The sequence below is a fragment of the Theropithecus gelada genome, chromosome 9 (genome assembly GCF_003255815.1).
Source record: "Theropithecus gelada isolate Dixy chromosome 9, Tgel_1.0, whole genome shotgun sequence".
In the NCBI taxonomy this organism is placed as follows: Eukaryota; Metazoa; Chordata; class Mammalia; order Primates; family Cercopithecidae; genus Theropithecus; species Theropithecus gelada.
The window spans coordinates 30,571,585-30,589,999 of record NC_037677.1 but is presented as its reverse complement, the minus strand read 5'-3'; the positions used below and the strand labels follow the sequence as shown (position 1 = coordinate 30,589,999).

Sequence of the window (18,415 nt, the reverse complement as noted above, 5' to 3'; positions counted from 1 at the left end):
AGTGTATGATCAGCTGGGTGCAGTGGCTCATGCCTGTAATCCCAGCACTTTGGGAGGCTGAAGCGGGAAGATCGTGAGGTCAGGAGATTGAGACCATCCTGAGTAACATGGTGAAACCCCATCTCTACAAAAAATTAGCCGAGCGTGATGGCACGCACCTGTAGTCCCAGCTACTCGGGAGGCTGGAGCAGGAGAAGCACTTGAACCCAGGAGGTGGAAGTTGCCATGAGCCGAGATGGCGCCACTGCACTCCAGCCTGGGCAACAGAGTGAGACTCCATCTTAAAAAAACAAAGACAAAAAAGTGTATGATGACAGACAAGTTACCCAAGTCTTCTATGCCTCTTTCACTAGTAGGGTGTGAGGATAATAGTTGGGGCTTTAAAGTCATCTCGTCCTCATTTCTGAACAAATTGAGATAAATATAGAAGTTAAACAGGTAGGGAATACATATTTTGGAGCAGATGGCCTTAGAATGTAGAGTCACTTGTTTAAAATAATGCTTGATCTTAGAATAAATAGAATTACCCAGAGAACAACTGACTGTGCTGGAGAAATATAGAGCTCATACTCTAGGAGAAGTCTCTTACCATTAGCCAGAGATAATATCAGAATGCATGCCTCCTGAGGACAGACTGGCTCCCAACAGGGGGTGTTGAATGGGAGAGGAGGATAAGTCGAGTTCCCCCAGGTTACTCTTCTAACTTCACAGTCAGCTAAATCTTCCTCCTGCTACAGTGAGGGGTAAGTAACAGCAATGTTACTACAGGGAACTGCCTTCCCATGGAAGCAGGAATAAGCATCAACTGTAATCAATTACTGTTCTCTACTTTATAGAGTTATTGTGAGGATTATATGGTGTATACTTGTAAAGCACGTGGAAGCGATTCTGGCATAGACACGGGATTTAGCTATTTTTATTGCTGTGGTTATTCCTTGGATATTGTCTGGAAATAGTAGACACTCAATAAATGTTAGTATTCTCTGTTTTAAAAAGGGAATTTCTGCTTGATCAGAACTCTAGGCTCAATCATTAAAGGCCTCTTCACTCAGTGACAGTCTCCAACTTCCCTTCTCAAAGATCAATTTATTCTATTCTCATATTTAATGGAAAAAGACATCGTGAATACTAGCAGCTCTTAATTGGGAAGCGTTTGACACAAAGGCTGGTCATGAAATCATTTTGGTGTCAATCTCCATTGCAAGGAGCAGGGCAACGAAATCAGAACAATTTGATCTTTTGCCTCCTGCATTTATATTCTATAGAAAATTGTTTTCATTCAGTTTGCTTTTAGTTAGAATGAAACTCACCAAGAAGATCGTTCAGAGTTTGTCATTAATTGACATATTGAGAAGAAAACAGAATGTCCTTTCTAGCAGTAGGTAATTTAGAAATATGAGTTGAAGCACATGCCATTTCTGTCTACAGCTGGAAGCTCTCATTGACCCATCACCATTACTGAAGAGTTTCAGTGAATGCAGTTTTTGTTTTCTGTTTAATGTTCTCCTTTTTGGATATAGTAATGATTTTGCTTTGCAGTGCAAATGGATACTATCTCTTATTATCTGGGGGGCATATTAACTAGTTTGTAGATGGCCAGTGGTTTGGTTAGATTCTGTGATTTTGTTGCAATGGATGTATGAGGGTTTCTAACCCAGCCCTGCTGTTCCCTTTCCCTTCATCCCCCTGCTGGTGGCTCAGCACCTTATGTTGCTTTTTCTCTCCAATCAGCCTCAATGCTTAGTTCTTTCAAGGTCTCAGTCATGTTTAATTCAACCCAGAAAAGCTAAGATTTTTCCTCTGTGTCTCCCCACTTAATCCAGTTATGAGTTGGCTACAGCACATGTTTATTTTGGAAACTACAGATGAGTAAAAGAAAAATAAAAAAAAAACTTCCCTCAAATTTCACTCTCAAGAAGGCCATGACGGCCCTATAATATCTAATCAGCAATTTAGAAAATTAAATTTGGAAAGCAATAAGCTTTTTAAAAATGAGTTTAGAAGCAAAACCCAAGCTGCCCTGAACCACTGTGAGGCCTTTAGGCAGCTCCTTTCGTGATAGGTTTGATTTGACAGTGCTGCCCCCAATCTCCCAGAGGGTATCATGTAATAAACACTCTCAGTGTTATGTTACCATTCTCAGCTCTAAGCTATTCACATTTCAAAACTCATCTGGCCCCAAAGACTTTAGATAAGGAACTGTGGACTTGTATTGACGTTCTGTTGTGAATTAGTCTGGATTTTATACACACACAATATAAATAAATAGATACACTGGCACAGATATATACATGGTACTATTCAATACACGATTATCGCATATATTTACTATTAAATATTTCAAACTAGTAGTTAATACAGAAACAAATACTCAAATGTACCTCAGTATTAACTAATGTTAATATTTCATTTGCTTATAATGTTAAAGTTTGTTTGCTCATGAAGATGCAACTTTTGTCTTCCTTGTATGTCTCTCCATCCCATTTCTTATCCTCTGAAAAAAAAAAAAGATGCTAATATGTTGGCTTTAACCTGATTTCTCTCAGTGTATTTTTAAAGATGTGAAAATATACGTGAGGTTTCTAGCTAAGTACAGTTCTACTTTGTTCTTTTATCAACAAATGAAAAAGATATTACACCTACAAATAGTTAATCTCGCTTTTTAAATATTCAAATATTTAAAGTTTGTCTTCTTGGAAATAGGCTAGGATTTAAGGTTAATAGCCTGAATCATTTAAGGGTGACCTTAGTCATTGCCTAGTCATCAGTTCCATGTGACTGAGCTCTGAACATATTTATACAGTACAGTGTAACCCAGTCCAAATATTGGAAAGAAGAAAGACATCAAATCATGTGACCTCTGTGTTCCCTTTTAGCCATGAAATTCTGATTCAGTGTGGTTCTTTTGATGTCAGTTGTAGACAATATAACAGAATACATATTGCTTTGGGTTTCATAGGAAATCAACACCCCTAATTAGGTAGGGCATTCGCTCTTCTTGCTGGCAAAGAATTAGGTTTACTGTTTATTCTGTAAGAACAGCAAATTAATGACATTTCAATATTCCCTCCATTTCTTGTGAGAGTTTTATTGGAAAAATTTAGGCCAAAGAGTTAATAGTAGTTTTCAAACCTGTTTTAACTTGGCCTGCTCACTTGCTATGTTCAGCTTTTCACATAAATATATTCTTTTAATATTTCTTTTCCCCCTAACTGCTGTGCTGTTTTCGTATCTCAAGGTGGCACTTTTTCTGAGTAGTCCATTGATTTCAAGTAGCTCTACTTGCTTCGAGCTTCCCATTAAAATATAATTGTATCATATTTTAGATTTCGTTTTAAAATGACCCTTTTGTGAAATTTCCCACAATGATGGATACCATGTTCTGTCTTTATCGGAGTCAATGATATAAATCAATAACAATTTCCTGACATTATTTGATGATTCAGTGAAGGGTAAGATTCATAACACAAAAGTAAAAGGTGATCGAGTCTCCGTGAAGTTGCTGTGTCCTTGGCCTGCTTAATCTAGAGCTGCATGCAATCTTGTTTCTCCAGGCCGCCCTATTCTGCAGCATCCACTAAAGCCCAGTTATCTCTTTATTTCGTTAGAGAGACACAGGATGGTGTAATCATTAATGGCTCAGCTTACGTATTTTTCTTACTTGACATGTGATGCTCAACCAATTACTTCTATAATCTGCTTCTTTCACTTTAAAATAAGATGAAAATAGCATCATCTTCACAGGATTAAAGCAAGTGAATGTGACTGGCATGTAGTAAGTGCTAAATAAAAGATGACTGCTGCTCTTATTATTGATACCATCATCATCCTTCAAAAATTAATATATTCCTACTCCTCTCTACTCCTTCTTACTGTATTTCTATTTTCTCTTGGATTCATATTAATTTTTTGCTCCTGTTAATTTTTTGAAAACAAGATTTCTGTGTTAATTGTGTATTTTTCTGGAAAAGCACCTGAGTTTTATACTTATAAAAAGTAATCACTTGATTGTGAACATTTATGAATTTTTGTGGTTCCTGAAAGCAAGAAATTGTTTTGTTCTTAGAGGGAGTAATATAATTGAATAAAACAAAAATCAAGAAGATCCCAAAAAATAGTTTTAGAAGAGAGAGTCATCTAATTTAATTTAAAATGTAAATTCTCCAATTACCTTGAGAATCTTATCAAATGAGGTTTTCACTCTTCCTCCATCCGTGGTTGAAACAGCTCTTCTGAGTGACCTCTTTCTCACTTACTGATTACCAGTTGATGCTGACTGTAGTTCCAAAAGGGAATTGGTCACAGCATTTTATATACACACACACATACATATATACACACACACATGTGTGTGTGTGTGGTTTTGTTAAAACCAGCAATAAAAAAAAAAGTAACAACCATGATGATTTTGAAGCCATGAAATGGTCATTATTTACAGGTATAACGTACATTTCTTGAAGGAAGTAATTGCTTGTATTTTAAAATTTGTATGATTTTAATTAATGGTAGAATTACAATTTCTAATTGTATAATTATGAATTTCATTATGTGGAAGTAAGCAAAATGTAGACGAACTAATATTACTTTTATTTGGCTTTTGAAGTTGGATTTATTCTTCCGTTTTACTATGAATATCTAAAGGAACCTGGTGGTTCCCTTCAGGTAAAATAATGTAACCACATTTTAAAGAGTACCTCATCATTTTACTTCACCTCATCCCAGGGCCCACCCATTCCATTCAAATAATGTGAGCAGGTACCTTTTTAGGAGCATAGAGAAGTGCCTCAAACAGTCGCTTTTTTCCTCCAGTTTTCTTTGAGTAGCACAGACCTTCAAATATGATCGTCAACAAATGCTTGTCTAATGAGTCTGAAGAATTAAGCTTCTATTTTAATGGACATCAATGCAAGATGTATTATAATAACAAATTTAGAAAAACTCTTTCAAACGTAAAGCTGTCCAAAAAAATCACAATCACTTAATGGTATTAAACACAATATGTCTCTAAAGTACAATACTTGTGTATGTTTTACCAAGATCCTTCTTTAAAACCTGTGTTATTTTCTGCCTCTGGAATGAAGGCTACATTTCTTAGTTGGTTAAGATTCTACAGAAACCATCTCTAATCAGAATCTTAAAAATTATTATTATGTACATTACATTAAAATATCAAAAATTGCAAATAAAGCAACAGTCCCTGCTGACTATCCTCATCACCCACCATAGATTTTGTATTGAGTATTTATAGATAACAATTTATTTTTACTTCCAGTCCATTTTCTATTTACTTAACATGTATGAATGTACCACATATACTTGGAAATCTGAACGGTTGGATGTTTTCAGCCTAAGTAATATTATACTATAATATTTTTCTATAACTTAATTTTTTACTCCAAAACACATGTTAAATTTCTTTCCATTATGACACATGTAGATAGATGTTATTTTTAACTTGTATAGTATTTCTCACTATTGATTGATTCACATGTAAGTTCTTTCCTGTCATTTGTCATCAAAACCAGCACTGAAATAAACTGAAGTCCTTCACAGGCCTTCATGTGTATACCTTTGAGTGTCTCTCTAGGATAAATGCCAAGAAATGAACTCAATTTTTATGGTCTATGCAATTTTTTTTAATAGATGCTATCTAGTTGCTATCCAATTGAGCTGTACCAACTCATGAAATTTTCCTCTCCATCTATTATCTGATTCATTTGTTGTTCTCTTAAAATCTTATATTCCTATAACACCCATCAACATTTTCTTTTATTATTATTATTATTATTTTAATTTATTTATTATTATTATACTTTAAGTTGTAGGGTACATGTGCATAACGTGCAGGTTTGTTACATATGTATACTTGTGCCATGTTGCTGTGCTGCACCCATCAACTCGTCAGCACCCAACAACTCGTCATTTACATTAGGTATAACTCCCAATGCAATCCCTCCCTCCCCCTTCCCCCCTCCCCATGATAGGCCCCGGTGTGTGATGTCCCCCTTCCCGAGTCCAAGTGATCTCATTGTTCAGTTCCCACCTATGAGTGAGAACATGCGGTGTTTGGTTTTCTGTTCTTGTGATAGTTTGCTAAGAATGATGGTTTCCAGCTGCATCCATGTCCCTACAAAGGACACAAACTCCTCCTTTTTTATGGCTGCATAGTATTCCATGGTGTATATGTGCCACATTTTCTTAATCCAGTCTGTCACTGATGGACATTTGGGTTGATTCCAAGTCTTTGCTATTGTGAATAGTGCCGCAATAAACATACGTGTGCATGTGTCTTTATAGCAGTATGATTTATATAATCCAGTCCATGATTGATGGACATTTGACACCCATCAACATTTTCTAAACATACCATGCACTTTCTCATCTCTGTGTTTTTGCTGAAATTGCTGCCTCAGTTTCTTGAGGTAAAATATTTTGCCCAACAAAATTTGGTATCATGGAGGCTATTACTTCTCCATCAAATCTTTTCCCAAACTGTCATTATTGGCAAAAAGAATGAATTGTCTTCTTTGAGTCTCCTAGTATCTTATACTTATTTCTTACACAGCATTTATGATATAGTATAGTGAATGTATCATACCAAGTGTAAGAGAGAAAAAGTAATACCGTTTTCTCACTCATCACAAGGGGCATGACTGGAACCCCTATAACAAAAGACAGGTTAAAAGGAAAAAAGTAACAAATTTATTAACATTTTATGTGACATAGGGGCCTTCAAAAACAAAGGCCCAAAGACCAGGGAAAACTCTCTATGTTTATGCTTAGGTTCAAAGTTGAGTGGACACTCATGAAGAAATATAAATGGACAAAAAGAGTATTATCTCATTGTAATAAATTGGAGAGAACTGAGCAGAGATCTTTATTGGCCTCTCTGTGTAGTGTCTGTTTCATCCAGTTATAGATAGGGTAGCACACCAGTTACATGAGGTTCTTATGACCTGTTTTGAGGAGAAGTAAGCCAGATAATTGCTTTATAGCTGGCTCTCACAAAGAAAAGAGAGGGGAAGTCACAAAGTGACTCCAAGGTGCTATATTTTGGGATAGCATGTTCTGAGCCCTGGCACAAGTAAATTTAATGATCCTTGAGATTAGAGACCCTCCCTGATAAGATAGAGATGTACCTTCTGTCTGTGTCCTGGACTGGTGGTCTACTATATGGGTTCATAAGATTCCAGGCATAAATTACTTCTTCCTTTCCCTCCTCTCTCTCTCTCTCTCTTTTTTCTTGGAATAACAACATAATAATAGGAGTAATTAACAAGAAAGAAAACAAATTAAATCAGACATTATTCAGAGTGTTGGAATAAATTAAACTTAAATAGATGTCTCTGAGTGCTTGAACATATGAATATTATCAACCACTGTATATGTGGTTATTGATGTGTGCTTTACTACGTTGAGTACGTTTCTGTGTATGTATATAATATATATTATGTTTCTATGTATGTATATAATACTTAAATATTTTAATATGGAAATAAATCATTGCCTCCAGCACACTCATTACAAATGAATTCATATCTCAATTAAATTGAGTTGTAAGCCACACAGCTGATTGCTCCAAAGAGCTCATTATAAATGCATATGACTCTTAATGGCTCCAATGGGAAGAGATCCCTTCATTAATGATGAATGTTACCACTTTTAATTGAAACAAGGTTACCTTTGGCATTAAGGTTACATAAGATGCTGTCAAAGCAGTTATGGCTTTATAAATTTAAATTAGGATGTTCTGGTCAGAACAGGTTTCTAAAATTAGATTGGAAAATGGGACAGATGTAAATAGAGTTCCTCTACACAAAGAAATACGATTGTAAGACATTACTTTTGTGATGTGTTTTTAACAGTTTTATCTTTCTGTAATTATAGTTAATTTTGGAAGCTACTGTTTTTTCGTCAAATGCTACTGTTGCTCTAGATGACATCAGTGTATCCCAGGAATGTGAAATTTCCTATAAATCACTACCAAGGACCAGTACACAAAGCAAATGTAAGTTTTTCCTTGTCACTGTTGCTATTTTAAACATTGAATTAAGCTCTTCTCCATATCAAAATATAAAATATGTTAGAGTCACGAATACCTAATACAGCGTGTGGATTATATCACCTGTTTTTGAAACCTAAGGTATATATACATTTTTTAAATGGTAAACATCTGGTCTATCATAGTCTAGTCCTTAGCCCTGTCTTCCAGTAATACGGAAAATGTTCTATGCTTGCAGCTGAAATTATTACATCCAAATATTTAAATTATAAATGTTATTAAAAAATTATAATTGTTTTGCATGTTTTAAATACACTTTTAAAATATTCACATCTCCATTAATTTTATTCAGAACTTCAAATGAGCATGTAATAGTATTCATATTTAAGAATCACCCAGGAGTTCAAAAAAAACAAAAACATTGTGTTTGGAAAAATGATGTAAGGCCAACCAAAAATTTAAAACTGGACCTTAACATTCTGTGTCTCTATTCAAAATTTAATATTTTCAAATCACAGATGTAGTTTGTCTAATTCTTTGACTAAATTTTTTGGAGAGAATATCAATTAAAGGCCAGAAATGTTGCCATAAAAATGAATCTCATATAGGCAACTATGTATTTTAAAACCTAATCATTATTTAGATTCTGGGATCAGTGTACACACTGAAAGAGTTTACAGTGTATCTTCGATTACTTTCTTTTCCCAGTACTAATTGATGTTTCTCTCTGACCACTCCTACCCTCAGATCTCAACGAATAAGTAGACAATATTAAAAAAATGTTTTCTGAAAAGTGTCACACTTTATTTTTCTTAATCTATATCTGTGGAAAATATTTGCATGTGAAAATCAGACATAATGTATATTCCTGAGTTACATTTACTTACACAACATATTTAGTGAGTGGAACAGTTGCATTCTTACAGGAGCTGAATGGACTATCAAGAAAAATTTGGGGCACATGATTCTGGATTGAGACGAAGATTCAAGAATTTTTAATTAAAAGTCCTTTATTAAAGACATCTTTCATTCGAGAGATTGTATATTTCTGGGTACTAACTTATATTGGGTTAAGGTGCATTTACTTTATTTGGAATGCGTGTTCTGCATGCATAATAGACCATTCTAAGCTCTGTGTGTGTGTGTGTTCATGCAAATATGTGTTCATGCAAGTGCGTGTTCATGCAAGTGTGTGCATGTGTGCACGTGTGCCTGTATGTTTGCGTATGTGTGTGTCCGTGCATGTGTGCATGCATGTGTGCATGTGTGTGCACGTGTGTGTGTGTATGATTCTGATAGACACTGAAGAGTGCAGAGCAGCAGATTTAATGATTCATTTAAAGATTCACAAGTTCGGCCAGGTGCAGAGGCTCACACCTGTTATCCCAGCACTTTGGGAGGCCGACGTGAGTGGATTCCGAGGTCAGGAGATCAAGACCGTCCTGGCTAACTCGGTGAAACCCTGTCTCTACTAAAAATACAAAAAATTAGCCAGGCGTGGCAGCAGGCGCCTGTAGTCCCAGCTACTCGGGAGACTGAGGCAGGAGAATGGCGTGAACCCGGGAGGCGGAGCTTGCAGTGAGCCGAGATCGCGCCACTGCACTCCAGCCTGGGCAACAGAGGGAGGCTCCGTCTCAGGGAAAACAAACAAACAAACAAATTTTTACTAGTTTTTAAGGTTTAAACAGGATTACCTTATTTTTGTTGTTTAATTAAAGATTTTCTTTCTCCTAATGAAATACCACATCACCAGAATCGCAATAGCTGAACGGCATTAAAGTTGACATTGAAGAGCATTCCCTTGTAATGTAGTACTTGGAGGTGCAGGGACAGAAAGGTGTGACAAAAACCTTTCCTCACCCATCATAAGGGTCACAGCTGACACTCCCAGAATGAAAGACAGTTTAATAGGGGGAAAAGCATAACCAATTTGTTTATCAAAGTTTTAATTGACACAGGAGCCTTCAGAAATGAAGATGCAAAGACCCAGAGAAAACCATGTGTTTTCCATGCCCTTTTCCTAGTCAGAAAACTGTGTATTTTTCTGCTTAGTTTTGGTGAAGAACAAACAACCATTTTGAAATGTGACTGGACAAAAGGGTATGATCCAATGGTAACAGACTGAACAGGGAAATTTAGCAAAGCCTCTGTGTTCAGAGTCTCCTTGACTCCTTTGTGTAGAATTTCTCCCCCCCGGGAACAGGGAAGGACTCCTCTAGAATGAGGCTCTTGTTACCTAATTTCAGGCAAGATAAGCTAGATAATTTCTTTATGTCCAGCGCTCACAAAGAAAGGTCAGGGAAGATCAGAGTGACCTTGCTCCTGGGGTACCTCCCGATCTCCTTCAGTTCAATGTACTTTGGGGTAGCCTTTCCTAAGCTCTTACTGAGACAAACGTGTGGTTAAAGGTTTTAAATCATTACTAAAGTTAACCTTAGCTAAAGTTATTGAGACTACTTGATCTTGCTTATGGAGAGTTCTTTTTCATAAATTCACTCAGGATTCATGGATGCGTGCTTCTATTTGAACAGCAGATCAGTTGAATTGATTATATATCTAATTAGGACAAATTACATGAATGATTCCTGAAAGATCAATGGATGTACACAAAGGAAAAAAAAAGAGTTTCTTATTGTTTTTGCAAATATGTCCAGTTGACAATTATAGGATCTCATTTGTGGAATTCAGTATTAGTAATGGGCAGAAGTTTATGGAGAGAAACTGAAAGGAATATTTAAAAACGTGCCATGCTCCATTGACAGTACATTGTTATATGTATGGAGCAGAATGGCCAAAGATTTACCCAGATTACCCAGACCCTGTACAGGACTTGAAGCTTTTGAAATATTTAATTGGCATACAAATGGCCGCACCACTTCAAAGCAATCTTCGAGCTGTAGTTTTCTGCTCACAGTTCACATGATGAAAATCGCAAGTATTGCTTTGATTTCACCTTTAATCAAGCTGCTTCTCCTTCAGAATATTTAAAAGCTAGTGTTGATGAAACAATTATGCGTTCTGTTTATTTGTTAAAAGGAGAGAGCCTGTTTTACGCTCTTAATCTCAATTTTGAAGCCAGATTTGTGCCAGGTGAGGATGCAGGTTGTATTTCATCTAGGAAGATCCATGATTTTCCACCTGAGTGCCCAAAGGGAGCACATGAAACTAATTGCTGTGAGTGCATTACTGACTCCTTCGGCAAATATTTATATGTACATATTTACTCTCTGAATGTAAAGTGCATACTACTCAAGTGAGCATTGTTTGATGAAGACAGAACAGAGACCTCTTCGTGATGGAAATGACTTGCCAGTGAGAACAAACCAGATTTGCTTTAAACTAGAGGCGATGAATGAAAACGTCCTGCTAACTTTCAGTTTTGCCGTGTTGGAGTATAACATTTGAAATAAATGCAGGATAGAGCTCAAAACACAGGAACAAGGATGTATCTAGCCAGTCACAGAAAAATAAGTACTACATGATACCACTTATATGAGGTATCTACATCGTCAAGTTTCTAGAATCAAAGAGTAAAATTGCGGTAACCAGGTTCTGGGAGGAGAGGAAGTGGAAAATTACTATTCAACAGGCATACGTTTTCAGGCAAACAAGATGAATAGATGAAAAAGATCTAGACATCTGCTGTATAACATGGTACCTACGGTCAATAACAATATATTGTACACTTAAAAATGTGTTAAGGAGGTAGATCTGGCTGGGTGTGGTGGCTCGAGCCGGTAATCCCTGCGCTTTGGGAGGCTGAGGTAGGTGGATCACTTGAGGCCAGGAGTTCAAGACCAGCCTGACCAACATCGCAAAACCCTCTCTCTACTGAAAATATAAAAATTAGCAGGGCATGGTGGCACATGTCTATAATCCCAGCTACTCAGGAGGGGCAGGTTGCATTGAGCTGAGATCACACCCACTGCATTCCAGCCTGGGTGACAGAGTGAGACCCTGTCTGCCACCCCTCCCATAAAAAAGAAGGTATATCTCATGTTTTCTTATCACAATATATGTATTATGAACATTTCTTTATTATATTATTTTTAACATCATAGTATTCTTATTAAGCACTTGCTATTTCAGTACAACTAGCAGTAGAAGGCTTTATAATGCTTACGAATGTTATTTCAAATGATAGTGTACAAATAAATAGTTCTGTGGTCACAAAACTGTAGACCCTGGGTAGTTCTATATATTTTTCCACCTTTGAGAGTCTCCTTTCAGTTTGTCTTTTTCCAGGGCAATGCCTCCATTCTTTCTGCATTCTACTTAAACAATACTAAAACTATTGTAGCATCCCTGAAAAAGTAATATAGAAGAAGACGAAAGAAAAAAAGAAGGGTGTGTGTTGGTGGATAAGCTTTTCCAGAAGTATTTAAATAACTGTGCTATTGAACACAATAAAAAAGGCAAGAGGAAAGGCAAGAGAAGCATTCCATCTTATTGATTACCCATACCCGAGGTGTAAACCAAGGTGGTTTTGAGTCAGGACAATGGAGGAACACAGACATTTTCCGGAAGTGTGGTGGGGCAAAGAATTAGAGAGACTCTTTCCTCTGCATTCAAAACATACATGAGAATGATCAGAACAATCAGGGCCATTGCTGAGTGCTAATACATTGGCAAGCAGCCATGCTCTGTGGCCCACAAGAAACCTTATGTGCATCTTTTCTATATCAAGAGATTTGGTAAAGAAGAAAGTCTGATCATTTCCCTCAAGAAATGTAATCTGTTACAGAGATCTCAGAAATAAATCTGAACATAAAAGACCAATTAAGTTTTGATAAAGGCACCAAGAGGACACAACAGGGAAAAAACAGTCTCTTCAGTAAATGGTGCCGGAAAATCTGGACGTTCCCATGCGAAAGAATGAAATTGGACCTTTGTCTTACACCATCCACTTAAATAAATTCAAAATGTAAGAAAGTCCTATATTTAAGACCTGAAATCATTAAATTCCTAGAAGAGAACATAGGGGAAAAACTCCTTGACATTGGGGTTGGCAATGATTTTTTAATATCACACCAAATGCCCTTGCTACAAAAGCAGAAATATATAATGGGATTACCTCAAACTAAAAAGCTTCTGCACAGTAAAGGAAACACTCAGCAAAATAAAATAGCAACCTGCATATTGGGAAAAATATTTGCAAACCATATATCTGATAAGGGGTCAATATTCAAAATTTATGAAGATTTTATACAACTCAGAAATAGATAAATAGATAAAAAATGGGCAAAGGCTCTGAATGGACATTTCTCCACAGAAGTCATAAAAATAATTAACTGGTATATGAACAGATATTCAACATTTCTGTGGCATTAATCATCAGGGAAATACAAATTCAAAACTCTTTTAGATACCTCCTCATATCAATTAGGATGACTATAATAAAAAAAGGGTAACAAATTTTAGTAAGAGTGTGGAGAAAAGAGTACTCATATACTGTTGGTACAAATGTGAATTGTGCAGCCATTATGGAATATGATATGGAGGTTTCTAAAGAAATTGAAAATAAAACTACCCTATGATTTAGCCATCCCTCTTTTGGGTATATACCCAGAAGAAATGAAATTCCCACCTCAGAAAGCTATCTGCACTCCCATGTTCGCTGCAGGATTATTCTTGATAGCCAAGATATGAAAACAACCTAAGTGTCTGTTATGGACAGATAGATAGACTGTGGTATTTACAAAACAGTGGAATATTATTCAGCCTTAAAAAAAAGAGATTCTGCCTTTTTTCTCATCCTGGGTGAATCTGGAGGAAATTATGCTAAGTGAAATAAGCCAAACACAGGAAGGAAAATATTACATGATCTCAATTATGAGTGGCATCTAAAAATTGTATACAGTTATAGATAATGAAATAGTGGTTATCAGAGGCAGGGGCCAAGAGAAAGAAATGGAGATATGTAGATCGGAGGATATGATGTAGCAGATATGGAGGAGAAATGTGTCTAGGGATGGAATGTACAACATGAGGACTACGGTTAATAATACTTTCCTGGATTTGAGTTTTCAGATTTGATAAATGAGTGAGTTTTAGCTACTCTTGCCACAAAATAAAAGAAAAAAAGGGGTAATTATGTGAGATAATGGATATTTAATTTGCCTCGCTGTAATAACCTCTATATGTATCTCATAACCTTATGACATGTATGTTTGATATACACAATAAAATTTGTTTTAAAAATTAAGAAAAGAAGCTTAGTCTATGAGGGAAGAAATGTATCGGTTTAATAGTTTTGTAATGATTACTGGATTAGAGATGTAAACAAGTAGCTATTTTAAGTCTAGGAAGTTGGAGAATATATTCAATAGAAGGTATGTAAGTCCTCAGCAGGAATTTCTTAAGATGTTTTCTAGTTTTCTTGCTGTTTAAGAAGAGTGTCTATTGCAAGTTCTGCCAGCGATTAAAAGTTCTAGGCCTGTCTCTGATATACATTAAGACTGTTACCAAATGTACATGGTTTAAGAACCTTACCTATATAGTCTTTTAATCATCAAATGTAAGAAATAGGTACTATTTTCCTAATTTTACAAACTTTCTTGTCATTTAGTTTTCTTATCAGAATTCCATTTTAAACACAGTCTGCCTCCAAAACCTATATTTCTTTTTTTTTTTTTTTTTTGAGATGGAGTCTCGCTCTGTTGCCCAGGCTGGAGTGCAGTGGCACAGTCTGGGCTCACGCCTCCCAGGTTCACACCATTCTCCTGCCTCAGCCTCCCGAGTAGCTGGAACTACAGGTGCCCGCCACCACGGCTGGCTAATTTTTTTTGTATTTTCAGTAGAGACGGGGTTTCACCGTGTTAGCCAGGATGGTCTCGATCTCCTGACCTCGTGATCTGCCCGCCTCAGCCTTCCAATGTCTAGAAGTTTAATGAATGAATGTCTTTAAAAAATAATACTTAATTCTTTATCCTTAGTAATTATTTCTTTAGTTACATTACATTTTATAAATCTGAAATGTATTAAATAGCTTTTAATTCTTATAGTGCTTTTCAGGGACTTAAAAGATAATTTTTCAGACATAAAAGGAAAATAAAAGATCACTATTTGGATAATGGACCCACCCTCATATGAAATTGAATTAGAAAATTAGCAAATGATCTCCAGTTCTCTAAAGTCTTATTTTAAGTTCTTTTTTTTTTTTGCCTGCTTTTTTTGAAAAAGCTAATTTTATACTGTGAATCTGTTTATTCATAGAAATGCTAATTCTTCATCCCCATTTTTGTGAATGCTTTCATTAAAGATTCTGGCAATGAGTGGAGGTGAGGTAAAGACACAGTGAAGAATATGGAGAAATAGGAGTCTTTTTTTTTTTTTCTTGTCTTCTTTGTAGCAAAAAGGTTTGAAGGAAACATGCAAAATTTAGGCTGCGATTCTAGTGTTGAAAAAACGAACATATCACTTCTCTTATAAAGACCTTAATTGCTTGAAAAAACAGGGGTTTCTTATGAGGAGGAAAAGGCAATGCCACTCTCAGGATTTCTGTTTATGAACTTAAATCCTCCTAAAAAGGACCATTGCTATTCTTGAATTTCAAACATTTAATATTTTAATACTATTTACTTGAATTTTTCTCACTTTCACAACCATGTTTAACACAATTTACTTTCTCTTTTACATGAGACTGATTATGGCCTACCTTAAATGGGTTATTAAGTTTGCTAAAAATTTAGATCTTCAGTGCCTTGAAATATCTTCAGATTTTATAGACAAAAATAGCAAATATAAATTGTAACCAATTTTGGTAAATGAGAGAAAAACAGTTAATGGATTTGTTCAAGAACTGTTTGGGATACATAGAGGTTAGGAAGTTTTGCAGAATTTTGATAGCCTTGGATAATTTAATTGAATGTTTCCATATTTATTTATATTATGATATAAAAGCACAATTACTTAAATTGTAACCCAGGTGGCCAGGTTTTCAAGGAGTCTCTCTCTCTGCCAGTTAAAACACCACGCACTGACTATGATGTTAAATTGTCTCTGATATTTTAATCATAATAACTGAAGGACTGAAATACCTACATAGCATGACACATACAACATATTTCAACAAAACTTCTCTGAACCTTCAGAAACTCTAAGGGACAGGCTGCAGGGTGAATCACTGTTGGATACAATTTTTGTCTGGGCAGGGTGGAATTACAACGTATCAGAAAAGTTCAATGCCAAGAGTGGATTTTAGACCTGGACTCACGTTGCCATTTATGAGGAACTAGACAAATACTCTGTATGTTTTCATTTAAGGGAGTGTTTAACATGATGTGCATATCTTAGCTCTCAAGCCAAACTTGGCATCAGGACAAACCCTAAAAGGAGGCAGATTGGAAGTGAGCTCCAGAGAGCAGAGCCAGTACCTAGGTGTCTTCCCATAATTCCAGTGTTCTGAAAAGTCCATTTCTCCTAGACAGGTTATTTGATGTAGAGGCCAATCATAATGCTACCTCATCATTTTTGAAAACTTATCTTTATTTTTCTTATATCAAAATTGTTACTCTAAATTGTTTCTTTAGTATAGGTTATCGAAATACTATTTATAAGTTCCTATTTTTGTGAGCAAATACTTAAAGTTTCCTCAAGACTGAAATAAATAATGCTACTGATCAAGAATAATTGCATTACTCTGCACTGAGTCTTATGTTTTCTTTTATTACATAAATTCAGAGAGAAGGCTTGAATTTCCTATAGCAACTCTCTGCTCTATATTTTTTTGAGAAGTGTTTGTGTGTGTGTGTGTGTGTGTGTGTGTGTGTGTGTGTGTCTTAGTCTTTGAATTAGGACTATTTTTTCAGTGTATTTTCTGAAAAATGTTTCTGAGTAGGCCTTTTTGGCTAGAGTGGAGATATTTAATCTTAATTATAATATTAAAGGCTTTCTATGATGTGTCTCTCTGTATAATTACAAATTACTTTTAATTTAATAAGACCTGGGAAAATTAGCTGCTGTTTTCTATGTTCTATCTTATGTTCTTTTTCCATAGCCCTGAATACAAGGAAAAAAAGTCTCAAAATATGCATAAATTTGCTAATTATTGAGTATCTTTCTTTTTTATTAAATGCATATTGGTAAATAAGTCTCTGTAGGGAAAAAGGCTATCTGGTTATTTTTCCTTAGTAGACTGGATTTCCATTCTCTTCTCATTGTCCTCAAGTTTAAAATCTTGACAACTATTTTCTAGTCAGACAAATCCCTCTAGACAGATGTCATTGTGAAAGACCCTAATGGGAGATTGTTTCTGGTGAAGGCTTGTCATTTCTGTGGCATAAAACCAAGAAGTGGAGAAAACGTCCATTCACCCTCATTTATGGAAGTCATTGATCACTGATAAAGAAAAGTGAAAAGTATTTCTATAGACAGGTAAAATCTGATAAATAACCCATGATATTTTGATCAATCTTTGCTGCAGATAATCATGTTGTTAAATTAGGAGAATTCAGGATAGTAGTGAAAATAAGTGATCCTTCTTCCTCAGTTGAAAATTCTATTGAGAATAAAAGTCAGGCATTTAATAAGAAAGGCTTTTTCTGTGATTATTTAAGATTAAATTCCAATACATTAGATTATTAATGGTGACTCTGGAGACAGTGGATTTTTTTTTCTGTGTCATTACTTTGAGCTTGGATGGGATATTATTTTTTTGAGAAGATCATTGTTCTTCTTCACTCTTAAAATTGTGTTAGAAGTATTAGCAGCTTTCCTTTTCTTTTTGTTGCTTATATGCTGAAACTATTCAGTTCTTCTCTTTTCTCCCATGCCACTACTCTTGTTGATTTTGTTTCCATTTTCAGGTTAGCAATGTGTGTGATAGGTAAAATGGGGGCGTACAGAGCCTTCCCCATCTTACACCAAGTGTTCCAAGCATCCAAGCAGTTGATGTCTCCCTGCCTTGCAGAAACACACCACTGTAGGGAGTGAAATGTACATTGCTTCTGATGTGATAGAATTATCTCTTTGGGATATAGGTTTAAAGACACCTAAAAGACCACAGAATAATTTACTTAATTTATATAGTATAAATACTCACATGCTTACTTTTAAGCACTTACTTTATAGCTGACAGTGTTTGAAGTAAATTTGCATGCACAAGCTAATTTATAGCTCTGTAAAATAAGGTATAAAGAGGATTAATATTAGGGCCCTGCTTCCTAGCTGGGGAGAGACTGACACTTATAATGAGTGAATAAATTATGTACTATTTTTAGAAGGGATGTATGTTGTAGAGAAAAAATGAGGCAAGGAAAGGGCAATGGGGAAAGGCAAGGGAACTTTGCAATTTCCAAGAGAGTGGTCATAGTACATCTCAGTTACAAGGTGGCAGTGAAACAAAGACTTGAGAAGGTGAGGAAACAAGCTTTGAGATATCTCTGGAAAGAGTGTTCTAAGAAGAAAGAAGGA

At 35.7% G+C, this 18,415-nt stretch overlaps 1 protein-coding gene across 1 annotated transcript in view; it reads left to right on the top strand.

Moving 5' to 3' along the window:
* The window catches only part of MALRD1 (MAM and LDL receptor class A domain containing 1), a 670,416-nt gene that overhangs the window by 116,029 nt on the left and 535,972 nt on the right, over positions 1-18,415 (top strand). The window contains exon 14 of the mRNA XM_025396215.1: positions 7,888-8,008. Within this exon, the coding sequence (XP_025252000.1) occupies positions 7,888-8,008 (121 nt within the window). The remainder of the gene's footprint in view (positions 1-7,887; positions 8,009-18,415) is intronic.